The sequence below is a fragment of the Loxodonta africana genome, chromosome 5 (genome assembly GCF_030014295.1).
Source record: "Loxodonta africana isolate mLoxAfr1 chromosome 5, mLoxAfr1.hap2, whole genome shotgun sequence".
Taxonomy (NCBI): domain Eukaryota; kingdom Metazoa; phylum Chordata; class Mammalia; order Proboscidea; family Elephantidae; genus Loxodonta; species Loxodonta africana.
The window spans coordinates 47,065,876-47,087,015 of NC_087346.1; the positions used below are offsets into that span (position 1 = coordinate 47,065,876).

General features: G+C 40.2%; 1 protein-coding gene across 3 annotated transcripts in view; it reads left to right on the top strand.

Moving 5' to 3' along the window:
- LOC100657244 (dehydrogenase/reductase SDR family member 6) overlaps positions 1 to 21,140 on the top strand; it is a 48,360-nt gene that overhangs the window by 19,512 nt on the left and 7,708 nt on the right. For 2 of the 3 annotated variants that reach the window (XM_003410512.4, XM_023548539.2), the window contains exons 6-7: positions 4,432 to 4,492; positions 5,708 to 5,821. In XM_003410512.4, coding sequence (XP_003410560.1) covers positions 4,432 to 4,492; positions 5,708 to 5,821 — 175 coding nt within the window. The remainder of the gene's footprint in view (positions 1 to 4,431; positions 4,493 to 5,707; positions 5,822 to 21,140) is intronic. The other variant, XM_010590480.3, reaches the window with a different exon arrangement.

Genomic DNA, 21,140 nt, shown 5'->3' on the forward strand with positions numbered 1-21,140 from the left:
GGTATCTCCCAAGGTGACATAACTAGCAGGTGGTTACAGCCAGGATTTGAACTCCGGAAGTTCAGCACTTTCTTGAGTGTCCATATCTAGGCACACACCAACATGAGTGTACTCCATTGCTGATATCTCCCTTGAATATTCTCCTCTCACCCCGGTGTTTAGCTGAGCCACAGAGGTACTGGAGAGGTGAGGGGCAGTGTATGCCAGAGGTGCACTCCTCCTGAGCCTGTTGTTCTTGTTGTTGTGTTAGCTGCTTTCGAGTTGGCTCTCAACTCATGGCAACCCCATGTACAACAGAACTAAATGCCGCCTTCTCCTGTGCCATCTCCGTGATTGGTAGCAGATCAGACCATGAGATCCACAGGGTTTTCATTGACTGATTTTCAGAAGTAGATGGCAAGGCCTTTCTTCCTACTTTGTCTTATTCTGGAATCTCCACTGAAATCCGTTCAGCATCGTAGCAATACACAAGCCTCCACTGACAGACAGGTGGTGGGTGTACATGAGCTGCATGGGCTGGGAGTTGAACCAGGGTCTCCCACAGGGAAGGTGACAGTTCTACCACTGTACCCATTGAATTTTCCAGTCTTCACACAACAACTCATCGATGCTTTGAATTTTATTTTACAGACAACCATTAAGTACCTTTTCGGTTTAAATCAGTGTACTAGGTGCTCTGGGAAAAGGAGCCCTGGTGGTGCAGGAGTTAAAGCACTCAACTGCTAGCCAAAGGGTCAGCCCTTGAACTCACCAGCCCCTTTGTGGGAGAAAGGTGTGGCAGTCTGTTTCTGCAAAGATTTACAGGCTTGAAAACCCTATGGGGCAGTTCTACTCCATTCTGTAGGGTGGCTATGAGTCAGAATCAACTCAACAGCAGTGGGTTTGGATTTTTTTTTTTCGTTTTAGTTACTCTGGGAGATATAAATACAAGGAATACACAGCCCTGACTTCAAATGAGTTTATGAGTCTGTGGGAGCAGGCGGCCCGGGCTCCCACAATGAAAGGGGCTGACTGAGTACAGAACCAGCACCGCTGAAGTTGTAAACTAGAGCCCTAGTGAAATGCAGAAGAGCCGTTTTCCCCTTCTGTCTGGGCTGGGTTAGAAGACTGAGGGGCAAACTCAGGGCAGGAGGACAGCTTTGTTAATAGTATAACCGGACTTACACTTTTCTATGAACTTTCAACTCAGTGTTTGTAAGGACTCAGGTGAACATTAGGGGAAAACTAGAGAAATTGGCTTAGTTAGCTATGAGGATTTTTTTCTTTTTAAATCTATTAATTTGGCTTAGTTAGCTGTGGGGATTTTTTGTTTTTTTCTCTTTTAATCTATTAGTTTAGTGCCTAGAAAGGATCTTTATGTGGGCCCACTAAGTGTCAAGCAAGCAAGTTTTTAAAACTATAAGTTGCTTGTTTGTCTGTTTAAGTTCCTGAGAATCTATATTTTCTGGAACTTGGTTGTGTTCTTGGAAGGCAGATCCTTAGCTTGTGCTATGTTGGGGGAGCAGAGGCTGTGGGGAAAGGGGAAGGCTATGGTCACGGTGGTGGTATGACTATTGCATGTGTGTGAGACTCATTTGCCAAACCAGCCAACTTGACTTTAGCAGTGCTTTTCGGTGATCAGTTAAGGAGGCAGGTGTAGGGTACAGAGGAGCTGATGTGTAGACTTATAAGTAAGGGTTAACTTTTTAAAATATCGAACACTAATTTTCAAAGTAGTGAGTTTGCCTACGGTTTTAAAGCACCTGAACAATAATCCATATGAACTAGTAACACTCATTTGTAAAAAAAAAAAAAAAAACCCAAAAGATGTTAATGGCTGGGATAAGGAATCACAAGGAATCAGTGCCACTTGTTTGATGTGACTCTGACCAGCCTGACTCCAGATCTCAGGCTCTAGCCCCAATTTGCCTTGTGCCCTAGGAGATGCCACTTGCTCTCTCTTAGTGTCTGTTCATCACCTAAAAATAAGGGCGATAGATTACACAATCCTTTTAAGCCGTTATTGTCTAGAAGCCTCTGAATCATTAACCGTGATGCAAATATGCCAGGTTAGAACTTTCCAGGGGAAGCCAGGATTTGGAACCTGGGCAGATCTCAAAGGCGAGGTGGTCGAAATATAGGAACACTCGTAGGAAATTTTTGTTCATGGGTAGACACATGGAAAACCACTCCAAGACTGGAAGATCAGTCAAAAGGCATAGAACAGGTTGAAAATACTGTAAGAAGAGGTTGACACAGTATCTAAGGCTCACTAGAAGAGAAGATCCATTAGGTCAAGGATTTGGGATTGTTTTTTTGCTGTATTCCCAGGACTTAGAAGACTCCCTAGCTAACAGAAGTGCTTAGCAAACATTTGTTGAATAAATAAGCAAGTCTAGAGTGTCAATCCAGATAGAGGCCAGGCATAGGATTGCTGGAGATCCAAGTCAATAGGGACAGAAGAGCTGGGTCAGAGGAGGAATAACTAGATACAACTAGAGGGACTCTACAGAGCTCTTTCTAGACCCACTTAGGGTTAGGGTTAAGCCCTGAGTTTCTGGGGGATCAGTCTCATGCAGAACTTTACCATATTTGCTACTTGCCAAAGAGGGCTTTTGCATGGGGAGCCACTAAGAGCATTATACCATGACATCAGGTACTGAGCTGATGTTGGAAAGGCAGCATGGATTGGAGCAAGCACTGTGGGCTCTGCAATCGGCAGATGGACCTGAGCTGAATGGAGAGTACAGTTGTTAAGAGACACCACTGGCATCTCCTAGGTGACTATATTCTAAGACCTTGTCTGAGGAATTGTTGCATTTTAAAAAACTGAAGCTCAATCTTTAGATATTGAATTGGCTTTGATGTATTCTGTGTGTATTAAGAATGCATTATGCCATTTGTTAGAATGAGAAAGAATAATTTTAAGGCTTAATTTTAAACACTGTGATATTTTCTTCATCTATTTTATGAGGATCCTATTTTGTTATGATCACCTTTATTACCAACAGTCCCCAGGTTACGAACATCTGACATACAGGCAACTCATATTTAAGAATGAACTGCCATAAAGCCTATTACATTAAAATTTTGAGTTAAATACAGTGATTCGTAATAATGAACATACTACTTTGTGATGCTCATGAAAACATTGTGCAGTTTGGAAGTGTTTCTTAAGTGTTTTATATGCGCAGAAAGTAAAATATATACTAAGACAAGCATTTGCATAACTGACGCTAGATAAGAACCGTATGTACCTGTTCTGACTTAACCTACAAATTCAAATTAAAGACAGACTTAGAAACGGATCTCCTTCGTAAAACACGGTCAAGCATTATTTTCTCCCTGCTGTCTTCCTGGACATGGTTGGCCACCTCAGCCCCCTCTGTGTATCCTTTTAGTCCATCTAGCCCAATGCCTTAGGGTTATTTTAGACTCTTTGCTCTTCTGTACAATTAGTGTGTGCACATGCCTATACATAGGAAAATATATTATTTTCTAAGCAGACATACATGTTATAATTAATAAAGTAAAAAAAAAAAACCTGTAAAACCCGTTGCCGTCGCATCAATTCCGACTCATAGCGACCCTATAGGACAGAGTAGAACTGCCCCATAGAGTTTCCAAGGAGCGCCTGGCAGATTCGAACTGCCAACCCTTTGGTTAGCAGCTGTAGCACTTAACCAGTACGCCACCAGTGTTTTCGAATAAAGTAAAAGTTCATTTAAAACCATCCTTGAACCATAGTAGCTTTTTCATTATGTATTCATCTGGGATAGGACCCACTATCCGCATCTCAGGAGATTCTGATTCCTCAGACAGTCATACCGTGTACGCTTTCTAGTTGCTGGGGCTCCAACAGTGAATAAAACAGCCAAAGACCCTGCTCTTAAAAAGTTCACATCCTCATGAGGGAATTCTGAAGGAGATGTTCTTAGGGACACTGTCTGGATGGGTTAGGCACACTCCCATCTCACATAACCATTTACCAAGTCCTGCTCGACCTACCTCAACTCCGTCTCTACCTCTGTTACACACAGACATTTCTGCTGTCTCTGTCCTGGTTGACACCCTTATCACTGCTTCTGTAAATTACTGCATCAGGACTGGTCTCCTTCTCAGCATGGGCCAGAGTGACCTTCATAATCCCCAAATCTAGACATGCCACTCTTCTGCTATAAAGCCTTCAATATCACTGCATTGCCTTCAGGATAAAACCGGAGTCATAAATTTAGCCCTCGTTGACCTGGTGTTGCAATGGTTATGTGCTTGGCCACTAACCAAAAGGTTGGTGGTTTGAACCCACTCAGTGGCTCACAGGAGAAAGACCTAGCAATGTGCTTCCCAGAATTGCTATGAGTGAGATCAACTTGACAACACAGAACAACAACAGCAAATTTTTTAACCCGCAGAATGAAATTTTTTTTTTTTAATATTTATTTATTTTGGCAGATGCTTGCTGAGAAATCTGGCAACATTATCAATATGTCCTCTGTGGCTTCCAGCATCAAAGGTAGGTCTGTCTGACTTGATGGAACATAGTGCTAATATTCAAAATGCCTTTATGCACCATGGGTTTTGAGAACAGGCATAGCAGAGATCATTAAACCCACACATAATTTCAAAACTTCTTTTTAAAAAAATGTGTTAAGTTCCTTAATTATCAGACCTTTTGCCTTAGATGTGAATCATTCATATACATATATAATGCATAAAATTAAATAAATTGTGTTTTCTTTTCCTTCCTATGTATTCCTTCTAATGATATGGAAATGAAAATTGAACTGGGAGAAGGAAGCATTTATCCATTTAATTAATCAAAAAAGATGTATTGAGCACCCAGTATGTGCCTCTGCCCCCCTAAAAAGTTTAGTCCAAAAGGCAAGAGACAGGCATCTTCTACAGTATGAGAGTATTACAACAGAAGTTTTTATAACGTGCTGTCAAAAGTAAGACGGAGGTAACCCTGCCTGTTGCCTCAGGGAATGCTTCACAAAGACAACTGAACTGGGCCCTAAATGAGAAGTCAAGTTGAAGGGCTAGGAAAAAAAAAAAAGAATTTTTTTTTTTTTTTTTTAAATGGTGCAAAATGGAGATAATGTCATAGTTGGGCACAGATGGGTCTGTGTCTAGTTTACAATGAGAAAGCTACCACCGAGATAACATTCCTTCTCTTTGCAAGGATACATGTATTAAGTGTGCATATGAGAGGCATGAAAACAAGAGCCTTGGTGGCTTGCTGTTTTGTTTTTTATCTCATTTTTGTTTACCTTTGTTTTCTTTTGAGATCTGCCTAAAAGTTATACCACCAGATGATGAAAAACTAAGGCTACTGCTTTAAATAAGTGGCAGCACCTCAATTGGCACAACAGTTAAGTCCTTGGCAATTTGAACCTACCTGGAGGCTCCGTGGGAGAAAGTCCTGGCAGTCTGCTCCCATAAACATTGCAGCCAAGAAAACCCTATGGGGCAGTTTTACTGTGGCACATGGGTCTCTGAGTCGAAAATTGACTCCACAGAACCTAACAACAACAATAAGCACGTCAACACATGAGTCTGAACTGAGTTGTGCCAATATTGATATCATTTTCCCAGATTCAGAAACTGGCCCTTAAAAAGGGGGTGGAAAAGATATGAAAATGGCTCCTGTAGAAACTGAACTTGTGTTCCCTTTCTAAAGACCTTATTGTTCTATCCTCCAATTGCTGAGCCTTGTCCTCACCCCCAGGAGTTGTGAACAGATGTGTGTACAGCACATCCAAGGCTGCTGTGATTGGCCTCACAAAGTCCCTGGCTGCAGACTTCATCCAGCAGGGCATCAGATGTAACTGTGTGTGTCCAGGTGAGTTATGCATTGAAGGGCTGTGAACTTTCTAACACCCGAATTGCCACTGTGAAAGATAGCTACATAAGCTTGTTTGGCACCTGTTGTATTGTATTCTGTCATCATGAAGAATTCAAAAGAAAGAATCTGGCCTTACTAAGGTTAACAGTCCAGTCCTAAGTTGGGAAAGAGATCGTAAGTCATTAAATACGAGCCACAAGTGCAAAGGGTTTAAATGGCATCCGTGTGAGTAGGGCAATTCAGAATTATGACTACTCTCACCAGGGCTCGGTGTTTTAGAAGCAGACCAGGGATCATCAGAGGAAAGATGGAAAGTAGACAATGTCACAGCACAGCAGGAAGAGAGTCAGAAAATAAGGGAAGTGTTTTAGTCATCTAGTGCTGCTATAACAGAAATACCACAAACGGATGGCTTTAACAAAGAGAAATTTATTTCCTCACAGTAAAGTAGGCTAAAATTCCAAATTCAGGGCATCAGCTCCAGGGGAAGGCTTTCTCTCTCTGTCGGCTCTAGAGGAATGTCTTTGTCCTCAATCTTCCCCTGGTTGTGGAGCTTCTCAGGTGCAGGGACCCTGGGTCAAAAGGACGCACTCTGCTCCTGGTACTGCTTTCTTGGTGGTATGAGGTCCCCCTGTCTCTCTGCTTTCTTCTATCTTTTATATCTCATGAGATTGCTTCAAGACACAGTCTAGTCCTATAAGTTGAGTCCTGCCTCACTAACATAACTGCTGCCCATTCTCTCTCGTGAACATCATAGAGGCAGGATTTATAGCACATAGGGAAAATCACACAATATCCAGAATCATGGCCCAGCCAAAGTGATGCACACATTTTCGGGGGAACATAATTCAGTTCATGACAGGAAGCCTCCCAGAACACTTGGTAAACTACAGTCATAAATAAGAAGGCATTAGCCTTTCTTTATGTTATAAAGCAGGGGTCAGCAAACAATGGCCTGCAGCAGTCCAGATCTGGCCTACTGCCTATTTTTGTAAGTAAAATGTTATTGGAACACATCCACACCCATTGCTCATGTACTGGCTATGGCTGTTTTTATGCCACAGCCTTAGAATTGAGAAGTAGCAACAGAGACTGAATGGCCTGTAAAGCCAAAAATATTTACCCTCTAGCTGTTCCCTGAAAAAATGTGCCAACCTGTGATATGAAGGAAAGGAGAAGGGCAGAACTTACTATTTGTACAAAGGACATTCGATGTGCCCAAACCGAAGCATTCAGTAACTTATTTTTTTAGGAATAACTTCTCATTTTCTAAGTAACTGTGGGTTGTTTAGTATGTTATTTAGTAGTTTAGTATGTCTACTAAATAGATACACCCTTTTGCCTGGTTGTAACTACCTAAAATGAATACAGGGTACCTAAGAAGAATTTTTAACTTCCTTACTGGAAAAGAAATTAAATATAAGCGATCTGGGATCACCCCCCACATGTCTGTCAGTTTGTCGTACTGTGGGGCTTGCACGTTGCAGTGATGCTGGAAGCTATGCCACCAGTATTCAGGTACCAGCGGGGTCACCCACGGCGGCCAGGTTTCACTTTAGCTTCCAGACTAAGACAGACTGGGAAGAAGTACCTGGCGGTCTACTTCTGAAAAGATTTAGCCAGTGAAAACCTTATGAATAACAGCAGAACATTGTTTGATTTAGTGGCGGAATATGAGCCCCTCAGGTTGGAAGGCACTCAAAAGACGACTGGGGAAGAGCAGCCTCTTCAAAGTGGAGTTGACCTTAATGACATGGATGGAGTCAAGCATTCAGGACCGTCATTTGCTAATGTGGCATAACTCAAAATGAGAAGAAACAGCTGTAAACATCCATTTATAATTGGAACGTGGAATGTATGAAGTATGAATCTAGGAAAATTGGAAGTCATCAAAAATGAAATGGAATGTATAAACATTGATATCCTAGGCATTAGTGAACTGAAATGGACTGGTATTGGCTGTTTTGAATTGGACAGTCAAATCATATGGTCTGCTATGCCAGGAACAATAACTTAAAACGCAATGACATTTTATTCATCGTCAAAAAGAACATTTTCAAGATCTATCCTGAAGTACAACACTGTCAGTGGCAGGATAATATCTGTCATGCATTGAATTATGTTAGCCAAAAAATGAGTGTATCAGTTTGGCTGGGCCATGATTCTGGATATTGTGTGATTTTCCCTGTATGTTGTAAATCCTGCCTCTATGATGTTAATGAGGGAGAATGGGCAGCCGTTGTGCTAGTAAGGCACATCCCTGATCCAATATAAAGGAAGTTTCCCTGGGGTGTGGCCTGCACCACTGTTCATTTTATAAGAGATAAAAGGAAAGGGAAGCAAGCAGAGAGTGGGGAAGTTTATACTACGAAGAAAGCAGTTCCGGGAACAGAGCACGTCCTTTGTACCCGAGGTTCCTGTGCGGAGAAGCTCCTAGTCCAGGGAAAGACTGATGCCAAGGACCTTCTTCTAGACCCCACAGAGAAAAAAAGCCTTCCCCTGGAGCTGATGCCCTGAATTTGGACTTCTACCCCACTAGACTGTGAGAAAATAAACTTCTCTTTGTTAAAGCCATCCACTGTGGTATTTCTGTTATTGCAGTACCAGATGAATAAGATTATATCCATACACCTACAAGGAAGACCAGTTAATATGAGTATTATTCAAATTTACACACCAACCACTAAGGCCAAAGATGAAGAAATTGAAGATTTTTACCAACTTCACAGTCTGAAATTGATCGTACCTGCAATCAGGATGCACTGATAATTACTGGAGATTGGAATGCGAAAGTTGGAAACAAAGAAGAAGGATCAGTTGTTGGAAAATAGAGCCTTGGTAACGGAAATGATGCCAGCGATTGCATGATAGAATTTTGCAAGACCGATGACTTCTTCATTGCAAATACCTTTTTCACCAACATAAATGGCAGCTATACACATGGATCTCACCAGATGGAATACACAGGAATCAAATCATCTATATCTGTGGGTAGACGTGATGGAAAAGCTCAATATCGTGAGTCAGAAAAGGGCAAGGGGCCAACTGCAGATCAGACCATCAATTGCTCATATGCGAGTTCAAGTTGAAACTGAAGAAAATTAGAACAAGTTCAAGAGAACCAAAGTACGACCTTGAGTATATCCCACCTGAATTTAGAGACCACCTTAAGTAGAGATTTGACATGGTGAACGCTAATAACCGAAGACCGGACAAGTTGTGGAATGACATCAAGGACATCATACATGAAGAAAGCAAGAGGTCATTAAAAAGACAGGAAAGAAAGAAAAGACTTACATAGATGTCAGAAGAGACTCTGAAACTTGCTCTTGAACATTTAGTAGCTAAAGCGAAAGGAAGACATGATGAAGTAAAAGAGTTGAGCAGAAGATTTCAAAGGGCAGTTCAAAAAGACAAGGTAAAGTATTATAATGACATGTGCAAAGACCTGGAGATGGAAAACCGAAAGGGAAGAACCCGCTCTGCATTTCTCAAGCTGAAAGAACTGAAGAAAAAATTCAAGCCTCAAGTTGCAATATTGAATGATTCTATGGGGAAAATATTAAACGACTCAGGAAGCATCAAAAGAAGATGGAAGGAGTACACAGAATCATTATACCAAAAAGAATTGGTGGACATTCAACCATGTCAGGGGGGTACTATCTAAGCAGGAACCAATGGTAATGAAGGAAGAAGTCCAAACTGCACTGAAGGCATTGGCGAAAAACAAGGTTTCAGGAATTGACAGAATACCAATTGAGATGCTTCAACAAATGAATGCAGCACTGGAAGTACTCATTTGTCTATGTCAAGAAATTTGGAAGACAGCTACCTGGCCAACTGACTGGAAGAGATCTATATTTACACCAATTCCCAAGAAAAGTGATCCCACCCAATGCAAAAATTATCAAACTATCGCTAATATCACATGTAAGTAAAATTTAGCTGAAGATCATTCAAAAGTGGCTGAAGCAGTATATCAAAAGGGAACTGCCAAAAATTCCAGCCAGATTCAGAAAAGGTTGTGGAACCAGGGATCTCATTTGCTGATGTCCTATGGATCCTGACTGAAAGCAGAGAATACCAGAAAGATGTTTACCTGTGTTTTATTGACTATGCTAAGGCATTCAACTGTGTGGATCCTGACAAATTATGGATAACATTGCGAAGAATGGAAATTCCAGAACACTCGATTGTGCTTGTGAAGGACCTATACATAGATCAAGAGCGGCCATTCGAACAAAACAAGGGGATACTGCATGGTTTAACATCAGGAAATGTGTATATCAGGGTTGTATCCTTTCACCATACCTATTCAATCTGTATGCTGAGCAAATAATCCAAAAAGCTGGTCCATATGAAGAAGAACGGGGCATCAGGATTGGAGGAAGACTCATTAACAACCTGTGTTATGCAGATGACACAACCTTGCTTGCTGAAAATAAAGAGAACTTGAAGCACTTACTGATGAAGATCAAAGACCACAGCCTTCAGTATGGATTACACCTCAACATAAGAAAAAAAAAAAGAAAACAAAAATCCTCACAACTGGACCAATAAGCAACATCATGTATAAAGGAGAAAAGATTGAAGTCATCAAGGATTTCATTTTACTTAGATCTGCAATCAACACCCATTGAAGCAGCAGTCAAGAAATCAAAAGATGTACTGCACTGGGCAAATCTGCTGCAAAACCAAAAAAAACCAAACCCATTGCCATGGAGTCCTGACTCATAGTGACTCTATAGAACAGAGCAGAACTGCCCCATAAGGTTCCCAAGGAGCACCTGGTGAATTTGAACTGCTGACCTTTTTGGTTAGCAGCCATAGCTCTTAGCCACTACACCACCAGGGTTTCCTCTGCTGCAAAAGACCTCTTTAAAGTGTTGAAAACCAAAGATGTTGTATTGAAGACTATGATGTGCCTGAACCACACCGTGGTGTTTTCAGTCATCTCCTATGCATATGAAAGCTGGACAATGGACAAAGAAGACCAACGCCTTTGTATTGTGGTGTTGGCAAAGAATATTGAATATACCATGGACTGCCAAAAGAACAAACAAATCTCTCTGAGAAGAAGTACAACCAGAATGCTTCTTAGAAGCAAGAATGGTGAGACTACGTCTCACATACTTTGGGCGTGTTGTCAGGGGGATCAGTCTATGGAAAAATACATCATGCTTGGTAAAGTAGAGGGTCAGTGAAAAAGAGGAAGACCCTCAATGAGATAGATTGACACAGTGGGTACAAAAACAGGCTCAAGCATAGCAAGGACTGTGAGGATGGTGCAGAACTGGGCACTGTTTTGTTCTGTTGTACGTAGGGTAGCTATGAGTCGGAACCGACTCAGTGGCGCCTAACAACAATAATCCGGAATTAAGGTTTCTTTCATTAGTTTTCAACTGGTTTGGGGTGAGGTCCCTTGGTGGTGCAAATTGCGCTGGACTGCCAACCTAAAGGTTGGAGGTTTTAATCCACCCAGTGGTTCCACAGAAGAAAGGCCTAGCAATTTGCTTCTGAAATATCACAGCCAAGAAAACCCTATGCAGCTTAGTTCTACTCTACAGCACATGGGGTCACTATGAATGGGAATCGACTTGACAGCAGTGGGTTGAGATTTTTTGTTTTGGTTTTGGGAACTAGAAAGGGAAAGCATTTCAGAATTACCTGTAAGATATTTCAAAACCGAAAGTGCATGCCTGAATCTGGGAAGAGAATGGATGGGGAGAACTGTGTAGTTGCCAAGCTGTGTAGTTTGGAAAGTCCCACAGAAGGCTTTGATGTGGTCCATCATGGTCCCCCCTCAGGTTGAAAAACACGGACTTATTAAAGAGGAAAAACTACTAAATACTCTTCAAGCTACAGAATTTCCATGATAGAGATATTTTATTTTTCTTGGGATATAAAGGTAAACATGAGAAATACTAAGTTTCTAAAAGGAGGATACAGGAGAGACAACCCCCTAGGATATAACCTATCCAGTGGTGACACCTTATTGTAGCTAGCTATTCGTGGTGTCACTTACTCAGTGGAATAACTAGCAAAGTGTTTAGGAAAATGTGGTTATTTTAGCAGCTGGACTTTTCAGAAGGTTGGAAAATATGTTAACAAACTCTGGAACAAGGAACTTGTGGGACTGGTTCTCTAGCAGTGACTCACTGAGCGAGTGACAGAAGAAAACCTCAGGAGGAATGAGTATGTCTGGGATGATGCTAGTGGCTGTGTAGTCACAACCCTCCAACACCAGCCTTCTGTAGACTGTGGCACAATGTGTCAGTCTGTGCCACAGACACGCAGAGTCCAGTGACAGTGGAATAATCTTGAAGGCTTGGGCTTGCTCTGTATTTCATTTAATACCATTAAATACTGTCCATATGTATGATATGATGCTCACTTCCAGCATGATCAATAACTTCTTATAAGTTCTGGGTTAGGGTAGAAATTAATTTTCCCAGCATGGTTCTCTCACTTTGAAAATGGAAATTTGATCAAGCACAGGTTTTTTTATATATGTTATTTCATACATATTAACTCATTTAATCTCCAAATTTGGGATAATAGCATCTATGGCATAGGGTCTAACATGAAGATTAAGAGAGTAACACCTAATAAATTCCCTATTACAGAGTAGACAATAAATATAATTTCTTTTCCTTTAAATCAACATCAGATTTATGAAATGGGTTATCTCTCATGCTTACTTTTCTCCTCTGATACAACATTATTATGTTATTCTAGGTGTACCCCTGTATCTATCATTTGTCAAGAACTCTAGAGTCTGAGATCTTACCCTACTTTCAAACTATCAAGTCCTGCTGGAATTTTATAGAAGCTATAAGAAAAAAAAATTTTTTTTTTTTTTTTTATCAGCCAATGGTACTTGACTGGAGCTGAAGGATCCAGTTCTGAGCTCATTCCCATATATGTTGGTAGGCTTCAGCTCTTCATCATGTGAGCCTCTTCCTAGAGATGCTCGTGACATGACAGCTAGATTTACCCAGAGCAAGTGATCCAAGAGAGAAAGTGGAAGATGGAAGGCACAGTCTTTAATAACCTCATCTCAGAAGTGACATACTATCACTTGTGCTTTATTTTATTGGTCTGGTACAATGTGGGAGGAGACTGCAGGATGTGAATACCAGAAGGCAAGATCACTTGGGGCCATCTCGAAGACTGGTTACTAAAGAGCCCCCAATGATTCACATCATTCCCATGTACAAAATACTCCCACCCTGTACTAGGCCCTCCGAAATCCCATCCCATTGTAGTATTAGTTCAAAATCCAGAATCTCATCACCTATATCAGGTCCGTACTCAGGTGAGACTCCTCAGGGATAGTTTCTTAAATACAACTCTTCAAGTACAGCTTCTTGTGATCTGCAGCCTGTGAACTAAAGATACAAGTTACTCATACATACCCAATTTTAAGATGGTGGGACATGCAGAGATTAACTGCCATAGACATTTCTGTTCAAAAAGGGAGCACTACAGAGACACACAGGAGTCATTGGCCAATGGCAGTTCTGAAATGCACCTGAGAAAGTATTGGAAGTTCCTTAATTAGGACTTAGTCATGCTCCTGCCCAGGAATTAGTCTTCTTGGCCCTTGGCTCCATCCTCTGAGTCATCCATTTTTTTTCATGAAAGGTGCCAAGTTTTTACAGATGAATAATTTTCTGCTTGTACTATCTTTGTCTTTTTAAGCTGGCGGTGTTTCTACTGACATAATTCTCTTGAAAATGGGTAGATCTCCTATGACTCTTTTGGTGGTCTGTACATTTATATAAAAGTTACACCCATGCATCTCTCCAAGATAAGCTCTTCTTTACCTTGGACTTCTGCTCAGGGAAAACTCCCGTAAGCTTCCTGGAAGACTTGTTTGATTGGGAGAACCTGGGAGGTACACCCTTAGTATTTTTAGAGGGCCTTTGTCTAACTGAATAGTACTCTGGGGTACCAGTTGATCTTTCTGAGATCTTAACAAATCATTTTAATCTCAACTTCATCTTTAGACTTTGCATGCTTTCCTGAGAATTCCCTGGATTTGATCTTTGCTTGAAAACCATTTCTTAATTTTAACATCATTTATCATTTCTCTGAAGATGCTTCAAATCTTTAAAATTAGCAAACTCTAGAAACGTAACACTATAGACAGAAGCACCACACCAGCCCTCCACAGCAAAGACCAAAAAAAGCTTAAGTAAAACAGACAAACATCAATCCTGGGACCTAATCATCAAATGAAGAGATAAAGAACTCAACCAAGCACGAAATGGAATAAGAAACTGACAGACAACAGAGAACGGGGCATGTACGGAGTAGAGGTCCCCTATCAGCTAACGCAGCATGGATTCGCCATCATGGACCCCTCAGCCACCAAGATGAGCAGAAAAGGAGTACAGGAAGGCAGATTCATGGAGCTCCCACCAGGAGACAGAGCATCCAGTAACCAGCGATACCCGCTTTCCCACCCCCCACCTTTCTTTCCCCTACTTGGCCCCCACTGCTTCCTGGCAGACTGTGGTTGCTTAGCCAGGGAGGTGCCGGCTCTGTGCCACTTGGATTCACCCTGCCCACACCAGCTGGCTCCTTCACTGCCATTTTTTTGTTCCTCTTGTTCCTTATTTCGGCTTCTTTTTTTTTCTCTCTCTCTCTCTCATCTCCTTCCCTTCCTTTCTCTTGAACATCTGGCTCCATGTGCCATCTCTGCCCCTTTCAGACATGCTCTGCAGTGCCACAGGACTTGGCAGCCACCTCTCCAGTCTATACCACCATGCTGGTGGGATCCCTTGGGGAATTTTTTTTTCTTCATTTGATGGTTTCTTATCGTTCTCTACTTTCCTTCTTTTCCTGTCTCTTGAATACCTGGCACTCTGTGCCGTATCTGCCTCTACAAGATGGGCTGTGCAGTGCCATGTGGGTTGGGAGCCACATGATTGGTCCATGCCACCAAGCCCAGTGGGTTCACTTAGCGATTCTTTTTTCTTTTATTGATTTCTTGTCTCTCTCTACCATCCTTCCCTTCTTTTCTTCTGAATACCTGGTGCCGTGTGCCATCTCTGTTCCTTTTAGATGGGCTGTGCAGTGCCACACCACTGGGGAGCCACTTTCTTGGTCCATGCCACCGCACCAATGGGTTCCCTTGGGGCATTTTTTTTCTTCTTTTATTCTCTTGATTTCTTGTCTCCCTCTACCTTCCTTCCTTACCCTGCTCCTGAAACCAGGTGCCGTGTGCCATCTCCACTCCTTCTTGAAGGGCTGTGCAGTGCCATTCAGCTGGGGACCCACTTCCAGTGTGGGCTCCCTTTGGGGCATTTTTTTTCTTTATGTTCTCTCTTCCTTTTTTCCTCAGCTTCTTGCCTCTCTCTGCCTTCCTTCCTTACCCTTCTCTTGAATACCTGGTGCCATGTGCCGTCTTTATTCCTTATGGATGAGCTGGTGGGCTCCCTTAGGATATTTTTGTTTCTTCCTGCATCTTTTTTTCCCCTTGGTTTCTTGTCTCTTTATATCTCCATTCCTTTCCTTACTTGCAACCACCTGGCATCATTTCCTTTTTTCATTTTTTTTTTTCTCTCAGTTTATTGTCTCTCTGTACATTCCTTCCATTCCTTTCTCTGGACTACCAACCTGCGACCTGCATGTGCCTTTCTTGCTCCTTTTTTTTTTTTAAATCTAGTTTCTTATCTCCCTCTCTCTCTCTTCCCTCCTTTCCTTTGTCCCTCCCACCTAGCTGCATGTACCATATCTGCCCCTTCTTGATGAGTTGTGCCTCACTGACTGGTTAGAAAGCCACTGGCACATGGCTTCCCTGGGCCTGTGAAACTCCAACAGCAGGCTCCCTCAGCACTTTTTGGGGTGGGTCTAGTTTCTCTCTCCTTTTTCCCTTATTTCCCACATCCACTTAGCTCCACAGATCACAACCCCCCCTCCTGCCTATCTACACCATATGCTGGGCATCACACCCCTGAGCGGCACAGGCACTGTCTACCAGAACCTAACCTGCACTGACTCCCAGCCCCACCCTGTCAGCCCCAGTATGTGCCACAAACGACTCATCCCCGCCTTCTGCTGGTCCTGCCCTGCTGCACCATAGCTGTGCACCTGGCACTGCCCATTAGACAAGATGGTGAGAAGTATCATGCCCACAGATGAGCAGACAACCAAGAATGCACAGCCTGTTTGCTCAAACATAACCAAATAAAACAAAAAATCAGGACAAAACAAACAAATCTACAATCAATACACAAAGAAAATAACTACTGAATGTCTCAAAGACAGCAGACAATATCAAAACATAAAAATGGGACAGGATAGTTCCAGTAGGCATTTAAAATAAAACAGCAGATAACCTTCCAGTAGAAGAAAAATCACTGGAACTACCTCATAGGGAATTCAGATCTCTAATATTCAGAACTATCCAAGAGCTGAAGGAAAGAATAGACAAAAATGAGGAAAAAAATAGACAAAATCATGGAAAAGACATAGAAAAGAATGGAAGAATTCAGGAAAATAATACTGGAACCAAATGTCAAAATTAATTTACAACTAGAAATCATGCAAAAACAGCAATTAGAAATCCAAAAGATAAACAAGATTTCAGAAATGGGCGGTGTCAAAGAAAGTCTGAGGAACAGGTTTGAAACAGTGGAAGACAGGATCAGTGAAATTGCAGACAAATCATTGGATACCATTTTTTTGAGGAAAAATCAGAGAAAAGAAAAATGAAGAAATCCTGAGAACTATGTGGGATTCGATCAAAAGCAGAACTTTGCGAGTGATTGGAGATCCAGAACAAGGGGAGAAAACGGTAAACACAGAGAGGATCATTGAAGAATTGCTGACAGAAAACTTCCCTTATATCTTGAAAGATGAAGAGCTGACCACCCAAGAAGCTCAATGAACCCCATATAGGATAGACCCCAAAAGAAAATCACCAAGATATATGATGATCACACTCGGTAAAACCAAAGAGAAAAAGAATACTGAGAGCAGCTTGATCAAAACGAAAAGTCACGTACAGAGGGAAACAATAAAACTAAGCTCTGATTACTCAGCAGAAACCATGTAGGCAAGAAGGCAATGGGATGACATATATCAAACCTCGAAAGAAAAATATATATATATAGGTATAGAATTTCAAATAGGGAGGAAGGCAAGGTGATACCAAGTAATAAAAGACTGGTTCAAACTTAGGAAGATAAGGGTAAATTTCAAGGTAACCACAAAGAAAGTTAACAAAACTGTTCATCAAAACAGAGAGGAAAAACAAAGTCTTAGTAAACACAAAATCTATGAAAAGAAAAATCCACAAACAAAAGGAATTCAGCACAGGAGAGCAAGAGGAACAAAGCAAATGACAGCACCACACACACACACACACACACACAAAACTACAAAGTGACAGCAATAAACTCACACCTATCAATAATCACACTGAACATAAATGGCCTTTTTGTCAAAAAGAGTGACAGACTTTCTTTTGACAAAAAGAGTAACAGACTGGATTAAAAAAAAAACAGGATCCATCAATATGCTGTCTACAAGAGACAACCCTTAAAAACAAAGACATAAATTTATTAAATATCAAAGGATGGAGAAAATATATATCAAGCAAACAGCTACCAAAAACAAGCATGAGTGGCAATATTAATCTCAGATAAAATACACTTTAAAACAAAATCCAATATAAAAGTCAAAGAAGGGTATTATATAACGATTAAAGGGACAACCCGTCATGAAGATGTAACCATAATAAATATCTATGCACCCAATGACAGGGCTCCGAAATACATAAAACAAACTAATAGCACTGAAAAGAGAAATTGACTGTTCCACAATAATAGTAGGATACTTCAACACACCACTCTCAGTAAAGGACAGAACATCTAGAAGGACACTCGACAAGGATACAGAAGATCTAAAGGTCACAATCAACCTGCTTGACTTCATAGACGTATGTAGAACACTCCATGAGCATGGTGTTTTTTTTCCATTTATGTAGATCTTTTTTGGTTTCTTGCAGTAGAGTTTTGTATTTTTCTTTGCATAGGTCCTTTATGTTCCTGGTTAGATTTATTCCCAAGTATTTTATTTTTTAGGAGCTATTATTGTTTTCCTGATTTCCTTTTCATCATTCTCTTTATTGGTATATAGGAATCCAACTGATTTTTGTATGTTTATCTTGTATCCTCCAACTCTGTTGAATCTTTCTAATTAGTTCCAGTGGTTTTCTCGTGGAGTCTTTTCAATTTTCTATGTATAGTATCATACCATCTGCAAATAGGGACAGTTTTACTTCTTCATTACCAGTTTGGATGCCCTTTATTTCTTTTTCTTGCTTTATTGCTCTAGCTAGGACTTCCAGCACAATATTAAATAGGAGTGGTGGTAAATGATATCCTTGTCTTGTTCCTGTTCCCAAGGGAAATGTTTTCAGCCTCTCTCCGTTATGAATGGTGCTGCCTTTTGGTTTTGTATAGATGCCCTTTATTATGTTGAGAAATTTCCCTTCTATACCTATTTTATTGGAGTTTTTATCAGGAATAGGCATTGGAATTTGTTGAATGCCTTTTCTGTGTTGATTGAAATGATCATGTGATCCTTTTATTTATGTGGTGAATTATGTTGATTGATTTTCTAATGTTGAACCATCCTTGCATACTTGGTATGAAACCCACTTGGTCATGATATATTATTTTTTGGATATGATGTTGTATTGGCTAGAATTTTATTGAGGATATTTGCATCTATATTTATGACAGATGTTGGTCTGTAATTTTGTTTTTTTGTTGTGTTTTCCTGGCTTTGGTATTAGGGTTATGCTGGCTTCATAGAATGAATTTAGAAGTGTCCCATCTTTTTCTATGTTCTGAAATAGTTTGAGAGTACTGGTGTAAGCTCTTCTCTGAATGTTTGGTAGAATTCTCCAGTGAAGCCATCTGGCCAGGGCCTTTTTGTTGTTGTTGGGAGTTTTTAAATTTTTTTTTAGTCACTTCTCTTGTTATGGGTCTGTTCAGATTTCAGCATCATTTTGTGTTAGTTTGAATGGTAGTGTGTTTCTAGAAATTTGCCCATTTCCTCAGGGTTTTCAAATTAAGTGGAGTATAGTTTTTCATAGTACTCTGTTATGATCCTTATTATTTCAGTTGGATCTGTTGTAATGTCCCCCCATTTCATTTGTTATTTGGATTATTTGTGTACTCTCCTGTTTTTCTTTTGTCAATTTGGCCAGTGGTTTGTCAATTTTGTTGATCTTTTCAAAGAATCAACTTTTGGTTTTGTTGATTTTTTTTTTTTTTCTCTATTTCATATATTTCTGTTCTGATCTTTATTATTTCCTTTCTTGTGGTGGCTATGGGCTTCTTTTGTTGTTCTCTTTCTATTTATTCAAATTGTGTAGCTAATGTATTGATTTCGTCCCTTCTTTTTTGATGTGTGCAACTATTGCTATAAATTGACCTCTGAGCACTACCTTTGCTGTTTCCCAAAGGTTTTGTTATGATGTGTTTTCATTCTCATTTGATTCTAGGAATTTTTTTTATTCCATCTTAAATTTCTTCTGTCTTTAAAAAAAGCAGGGTGTTATTCAGTTCCCATGTAACTGATTTTTTTTTTTTTTCTTGCTCTTTCTGTTGTTAATTTCTACTTTGATGGCATTGTGATCAGAGAAGATATTTGTATTATCTCAGCCTTTTGGATTTTGTTGAGGGTTGCTTTGTGGCCTAAGACGTGGTTTATTCTGGAGAACATTTCATGTGTGTTGGGAAAAAAATGTATACTTTGCTGCTGTTGCTTCATATGTCTATGAAGTCAAGTTGGTTGTGGCCTTTAGATCTTCTGTGTCTTTGTGAGTTTCTTTCTAGATGTTCTGTCCTTTACCGAGAGTTGTGTGTTGAAGTCTCCTACTATTATTATGGAACTGTTAATTTCTCCTTTCAGTGCTATTAGAGTTTGTTTTATGTATTTTGGTGCCCTGTCATTGGGTGCATAGATGTTTATTATGGGTATGTCTTCATGGTAGATTGTCCCTTTAATCATTATATAATGCTCTTCTTTGTCTTTTATGGTGGATTTTGTTTTAAAGTATATTTTATCTGAGATTAGTGTTGCCACTCCTGCTATTTTTTTTGTCAGCTGTTTCCTTGATACATTTTTTTCCATCCTTTGATTTTTTAATAAATTTATGTCTTTGTTTTTAAGGTGTGTCTCTCCTAGACAGTGCATTGATGGGTCCTGTTTTTTTTATCCATTCTTTCACTCTTTGTCTCTTTATGGGTACATTTAGGCTATTTACATTCAGTGTGATTATTGATAAGTGTGAGTTTTTTTGTAGTGTTTTTTCTTTGTGTGCGTGTCGCTGATGTTTTCTTTGTTTCTTTTACTCTTCTGTGCTGAATTTCTTTTGTTTGTGAATTTTTTTCTTTTGTTTTTGTGGATTTTGCGTTTAGTGAGACTTTATGTGTTTCTTCTTTATTTCGATGAGTATTTTTTAGTTTTGTTTCATCCTTGAGAGTTCATTATCTAGGTTGGTATCTGGCTGATGCTGTCTTATGGGTGACATTCAGGTTGTTGTCTGATGTTATTGGCTCTCTAACCGAAGGACTCACTTTCATAATTCTTATAAGTTTGGTTTCATTTTTACATAATCCCTTAATTTCTGTTTATCTGGAAATGCTCTAATATCGCCATCATATTTGAGTGGGAGTTTTACAGGATATATTTTTCTTGTTTGGCAATTTTTTTCTTTCAAGGTTTTATATATGTCATCTTATGGCCTTCTTGCCAGCATAGTTTCTACCAAGTAATCAGAGCTTAATCTTACGGTTTCCCCTTTGTGTGTGACTTTTCATTTTTTTCAAGCTTCTGTCAGTATTCTTTTTTTGTCTTTGGTTTTAGCAAGCATGATATGATATGTCTTGGTTTTTTGGGTGGGGGGAGTCTATCCTATATGGAGTTCATTGAGCTTCTTCAATGGTTGGTTTTTCATCTTCCATGGTATTAGGGAAGTTTTCTGTCAGCATATGTTCAATAATCCTGTTTTCTGTTTTATCCCCCTGTTCTGGAACTCCAGTCCCATGCAGATTTTTCCTTTTGATTCTATCTCACATCGTTCTCAGGGTTTCTTCCTTTTTTTTTTCATTCTATTCTCTGACTTTTCCTCAAAGTTGTATTCAGGGATTTGTCTACAGTTTTACTGATCTTGTCATCCATTGCTTCAAATTTGCTCCCAAAGACCTACTATTGCACTGTACATTTCTGAAATCTTGTTGTTTATCTTTTGGATTTCTAACTGTTTTTGTATGATTTCTAGTTGTTT